Consider the following 6,307-nt stretch of genomic DNA (forward strand, 5'->3'; position numbering starts at 1 on the left):
ACATGAAAAATCATTTTCGTAGTATTTTGGTTCAAAGTTATACGTTTCAAATGTTTTTTAAATTATATAAAAAATAAAATGATCATTTAGATTGTGCCATCAAAATATAATGACTTATGGTAGACATGAGAGTACATTCTTAGATTAGCTGTCTTCCTTGTTTGTGTTCTTGTCTTTCCTACTGTCATCTCCATTGTATGGTTTTGTTTTACATCAAAGATTTGTAACATGATTAATAATGGTGTTGGCACATTACTTGATCATGTCATTCACCAAGATTCAATAATAAGACATATGACCAATATTTATATTGGTGACAGTCTAATAGAATTAATACTCCTCATTCCTTCACTTTAAACAATATATATCCCCAACTACTTTTTGTTAGAGATTGATCCTACACCCTACTTCAAACAATTTTATTTTATTTTATAAAGAATAGAATGCTGAAAAAAATAGATTTGAAATTTTGATAATCAAATGAGACACCTGTTAATACTTAAAAAGAAAAATATAGTGAACTGCTATTTATTGGCAGCCTTGTTCTTGTTCTTGCTGCTTTCTTAATAAAAACAGTTCTTGCTGCTGACATTGTAACAAAAGATAATATCTTTTGATCCAACCAAATGCTCTGGCAAAACACATATTGATATTCCACACAACAAAATATATTGTATGGTTTACATTAAATACATATAATATAAATTTGCAGTAAATCATTTTGCATGGGGGATAGATGTCACCCCTTATCAACCAAATTCATCAAGAATTTCTTCTGCTGAGAAGATCTGTTACAGTTTTTTTAAGAATAAATAAAACAGATCCATTAAAATTGAAATTTTAGGAGCGAACATAACCATCATTTCCCGCCAAGAGCCTGTACTTGTCCTTCCTGGTGAAGTTTGTGCATTCAAATCCTAGAACCCCGGCAGTGATCTTCTGCACAGAATTTGCGACTTCATGGCAACTTTTCCCTCCTCGACAGCTGAGATCAACAGGGATTTGGCTGAGAAAGTGGATTTCATAAACAGGGGAAGGGTTCATGAAAAAGAAAAAGGGATCCAAGGCCTTCCACCCTCTGCTGGTGGATCCATGAAACATCCAGGTGCGGCAATTGACGGCAACCGGAACAATATGCTCTGCCAGCTCTGCAAACATGGCACTGTAACGAAGAAGAAAAGGTTCCCTGCATGTAGTCCCTTCAGGGCACAGGACCATGTCGCCCATCTGAAGCACCTTGCTTATGTTTGCTGCGTCTTGGTCGCGGTTTCGAGTCAGCCTGACGGTGGGAATCGGCGACAGAAACTCTGAGAGACGGGAAATGGAATAGGTCACTGCTGCAATGGGCCGGCCCAGAGATGCAGAGAGCATTATGGGATCCAAGAGCGTTCTGTGAGAAGAAACGAACATTGTGCCGCTGGATTTGCGTCTGTTGACGGGATCTGGAGGGTTTCCTCGCACCCGGATTCGAACTCCCATCATCCAGAATGTGTAGTACTGGATGTGCATCGGCAACAGAGCCCCTGCTGTAATGCGGATTACTGCTAGCAGGAAGCCCAGCGGCATCCATACAAATGTTAACAGTGCAATCCATGGATCCGGTCGCTGTACTAAGCGCCCGTCGTGGAATATGACGGGCTTGGGAAGCTTGTATTTTGGTAGTGGATCCGCCTTGGAGCTTTCTTTCACGCTGTACCATTCCTGTTTGTGGACAGAACAAGAACAATTCGGAATTCGATGTAAAGAACATTCGGTGGAATCAAAACAAGAATCCAGAAGTGGTAAAGAAATTTCACTGGAATCAAAACAAAAATCCAGAAGTGGTAAAGGGGATTCTTACGATGAGCGGTGTCATCTGGCAGGACATGAAAATTCTGGCGGTGCCCCATTTATTAATTAAATTACAAATCAGAAGTTGTGATTTGTAATTTAATTAATGAATGGGAGGAAATTGTCTAATCAAGGGAATTATGTCTGCTGCATAGTCTTTTTTTTTTTTGGCATTTAAAAAATCTGATATGTTTGTCAAGTTTAAACAAATTATATAAGGAAAAATTATTAACAAATTTAAGTCCACTTAATCACATAAAATATAATGGTATGGCCCAAGGTCTATTTTAATTATAAGAATAAGGTTACATTTTAAAATATCACGAATTATAATGGTTAAATGAAATTTTATTGTATTGTTCAGTCTACATGTAAACTTGACAGAATTTTGGTTTTAATGATGATCAAATTAATGTGTAAAAAAATTAAAATTGTTCTAAGTAGAGTGAAATTGGTTTTTCGATTCAATTGTGTGTAAGCTTTTAGCACTGATTGTTCTAAGTAATTAGATGAAAAATAAAATTGCTATTGTTAATTTCAATAAATTGAAAAGAAGGTTAAAAAAGATGATAATAACTATTTTATACCTAGAATAGTGTTATGAGAAGAAAGAAAGAGAATAAAAGATACAAAAAGTTAATTAGCATTAGATTTTCAGAGTCTATATAGTATTCAGAAGATTGTCACATTCAGTGATCTTTCATCAAGAAAAGAATATAAAGAAAAAATAAGATTGTTGGTCCGATCTTAAAAAAATGCATGTGTGCAATGTGTAATGTGATTTTTAAGATTAGACCTACAATCTAATTCCTTAATATCTTCTTCCATCTTTTTAACCAAGCCTATAATCAAATTCTTTATTTCAAAAAAAATTCAAATAGCCAATTTCAGAAGCAATATTTTAAATACACAAAGAATTAACTGTTTTATGTAGAGATAGTTGGTAGGAAGTGCTTTTCATTCAAATGTGATATTAAGGATCACACTCAATCATCTGAAATTCTCTTCTTCTTGACAACAAATTGGTGAGTGTGATCTGAAATGTTCCATTCAAAAATACACACAATTGAATTCAAAAACACTCTTTACAAGCTTCATAAGATTGTAAAAAACCTTTAAAAAATATCTCATGCTTACAAATAAATATTTAAATAAATAATTCACATAAAATTTAAATATAAAAGAATTATAATTCTATTAATTACCATACTATATTCTTAAATTACACCATGTACTAAAATTTAAATCCCTAATTAAAAATACCGGCAATGAAAAATTCAATCCCTATTAAATAGGACCTGCAACTAACTACGCCATCCAATAAATTCAAATCCCTCAGAAATCCAGCATCTAAACAACTGTGAAAAAGACAGAAAAACCCTGATACGACACAAGACGAGACCAGCGAAGCGTGGAAAGTAGAAACCGCGGGGACAATTCTACGATAAACTCAGAAAGAAACTAGGCCACTCTTACGTTTCCTTACAGGATTCAAAATAACTTTGTCTGCTACCATTAACTTTCTGTGGACCCATTATGTCTGGCGGAAATGATTAAAAAGCTTCTCGTTTTCTTTTGTTTACTTGGAAATGCAATTATGAAGGTACCAATGCAAAGCCTTTACAGCCAATGCTACAGCTGAAGTCTCTGCAATTCTGCAGATAGAAATACTTTAAAATAACTCAAAAACAGTACTCGAAAATTAATTTTTTGTCATACAAACCTTGCAAATCGATGAAGAATGTGCAGCAGAACCGGCCTTGAGTAACCACACATCAACAATCCGTTCTCGTCTAACCGCCTCCGTCTTTCGGAAACCACTGAGCACGTATCCGGGCGGTTTCACAAATCCGGTAGCAATGCCATGGCTGTCAACTTGTATTTCCGTCCCCATGACAGCATCAACTCCCATGTATTCCACGGCAAAAGGTTCAACCAAAACCCGCGGCAGAGCAGTCACAAGAACTTTCCTTCCAAAGCACGAGAAAACTCTCCAAACTTCGGCATTAATATCTTCCACAAAGAACTTTGGCAGAACGGCCATGGCCACCCCGTGAATAGCCGAAGCTTTGACGCCTCTCATGGAGATAAAAATCATGAGCTTCATCGCAAAGGCAGCCGAAACGCAGGTGTAAAGAAGCCAGACAAGAGGCGCAGCGCAAAGCAGGAGCAGCGATCGAATCACGCCGGAACCCTCCAGGCACACTAATAAAAAATAACAGAACGGATTTCGCCCTCGCAGCAATGCGCCGCAAAGATCGGAGACTACACACTGCGTTTCTCTCCCTTCCGAGCTGCATTTCTCAACACTTTCCATTCTCACCACTCGGACAAAAGAAAAAACAAAAAAAATTTTGCCGAAAACAAAAAATGTTGAGCTGCAAATCCACTTAAGCTCCACACAAAATGAAAAGAAATTTCAAGAATGTCTGCTTGCTAAAGCAGTCTAAGTGATTCAGAACAGCACATGATTCTCCAGCAACGAAGTTTTACAAAGTTTGTAATATTTTCACCAGATCAGACCATATCTGATCGAAAGATTTGCAGTTTCTGTCTAACCTTGTCTCTTTTGACAGCAAATTCTCTTAAACTCAACACAAAACAAAATGAAAGAAATATTTCCACTTCAAAGCCAAAACAGCACTAAAGAATCCAAAGACAACGCACTACACTCCAACATCGAAACCCTCTAATCTTTGTACTCTCTTCTGAAGATCAGACCTTGTGAATTCTGACAAAGGGACGCGCTTATTTAACTTCCTCGAACAAATTGCGAGTCCTATGACTCTGCGATCGCTGGTACCACTTCAAGATCCGACCTTTATAGCAAAATTCCTCATCTGTCACCGAAATTGAGTCAAGCGGAAACCCTTTGGACGGCAACCGACATTAATCAACAGCTCTCCAATCGCTTTCAGTCGCTTAGATTGGGAAACGCGGCAGCGGCAACCGGGAGAAGCAGGGCAGCCAGTGATTGCAGATGAGCTGGCGAATTAATGGCTCCAATCAAACCCCGAACAACTTCTGGACAGTGACGAAGAGAATTTGTGAGCTCTGTATCTGCCCTTTTGACCTGGAAGCTTTCAATTTTCTGGTTGAGCGCAGAGTACCGGCGGGCGAACCAGTTGTCCGTATACAGAGGTTGTTGAGGGTAGTTAAGTTCTGTCACATACCAGTGCAGGAATTAAGAAGGGTCCAAAATAAAACACATTGGCCATGCCATGTCACAGCACATCCTTAACCTCGTGTACAGTGCAGTAACGTCAAAGCATCTTCAACGCGTGAGCGCATACCAAGTCAAAATACTTAAAGCTATTGGTAGCAAACGACATTGTTGTTCTTCTTAGGTGCCTATCATGGCGTCCTTTGACCGTATTTATTAGTTAATTGGAAATAAAAAAGGATGTTGCATTCTGTTTTTATTAATTAATTAGTAATGAATAGAGTCAACAGTGTATATTAATGTTTGATAGTAAGTACATAATGTCTTTTTAGGTGTATGGATAGTGAAGTTTAAATATAAATGATTGGAGAATGTAATTATCATTCTGTAATATATATGGGTGATCTATTTCTGTGTTATTGGTTTATTTTTGTTGAGAGTGGGCACACAATTTGAGCTTTACCTATTTTTATCTATATTCAATCTCATGGACCAAGTCTTAGTTTATATGTTTCTTGACCTAGATTAGATTCACAATTGTAGAAGCTATCTTGATCACTTTCACACTCATGACAATGATCCCTTAACTTTTCAAATTCAAATTTAAATGAGTTTGACTTTACTTGTCTTTGTGTGAGACATGAAAGCATTTCACTTGAACCTTTGTGTTGTATGTAAAGGATTGGTCATATTTCATTGTAGAGCATTTGAACACCAAAACATACCTACCTAGATCTCTTGCATCCTACAACTGTTATTTATTACTTGTGTGAATTATCAAGGAATCTACATTACGCAAGTAATACTTGACAACCTTTGGTGTTTGAAAGTATTATCCCAATCATTCATGTAGTTGTTAAATCAATATCCTTACACATCTACTCAAACCCCTACTCTTCTTAAATTACGAGCAACTCAAAATCTTAATCTTGTTTTATGAAGTGCTCATCTTAAATATCATACAACTAGCCACTCAAATGAAAATGCCCCTCTTTCTAATATCAATGCTTATAACACCCATAATAAGAACCATTTTGAGTGACATGAAGAACAATTTGAAGACTATGATCACAATACATATGTTGCTAAGCAAGGAGTGGTCATATTTCATTGTAGAGCATCTAAGCATCAAAACATACCTAGATCTCTTACATCTTATAACTATCATTTAGTACTTGTGTGAATTATCAAGGAATCTACATCACATGAGCACTAAGACAATATTTGGTGTTTGAAAACTATCCCCAATCATTCATGTAGTTGTTAAATCAATATCCTTATACATCTACTCAAAACCCTAATCTTCTTTTACGA

The 6,307-nt window shown here is 36.6% G+C and overlaps 1 protein-coding gene across 1 annotated transcript; it reads right to left on the reverse strand.

Moving 5' to 3' along the window:
* Nucleotides 1-499: 499 nt before the first annotated feature.
* Nucleotides 500-5,146, reverse strand: LOC131061277 (glycerol-3-phosphate acyltransferase RAM2). The gene is made up of 2 exons (XM_057994860.2): nucleotides 3,554-5,146; nucleotides 500-1,701 (listed from the first exon to the last, which is right to left on the reverse strand). The coding sequence occupies exons 1-2, from the start codon at nucleotides 4,145-4,147 to the stop codon at nucleotides 841-843; spliced, it is 1,455 nt and encodes a 484-aa protein (XP_057850843.2). The 5' UTR covers nucleotides 4,148-5,146; the 3' UTR covers nucleotides 500-840.
* Nucleotides 5,147-6,307: the final 1,161 nt, after the last annotated feature.

The sequence above is a fragment of the Cryptomeria japonica genome, chromosome 11 (assembly GCF_030272615.1).
Source record: "Cryptomeria japonica chromosome 11, Sugi_1.0, whole genome shotgun sequence".
Lineage (NCBI taxonomy): Eukaryota > Viridiplantae > Streptophyta > Pinopsida > Cupressales > Cupressaceae > Cryptomeria > Cryptomeria japonica.

Excerpts from the sequence above, each read along its gene's own strand:
- LOC131061277 (XM_057994860.2), bottom strand. The coding sequence starts at position 4,147 with ATGGAAAGTGTTGAGAAATGCAGCTCGGAAGGGAGAGAAACGCAGTGT. Across the intron at positions 1,702-3,553 it reads ATTCTTCATCGATTTGCAAG|GAATGGTACAGCGTGAAAGA; the intron begins GTTTGTATGACA and ends GTCCACAAACAG.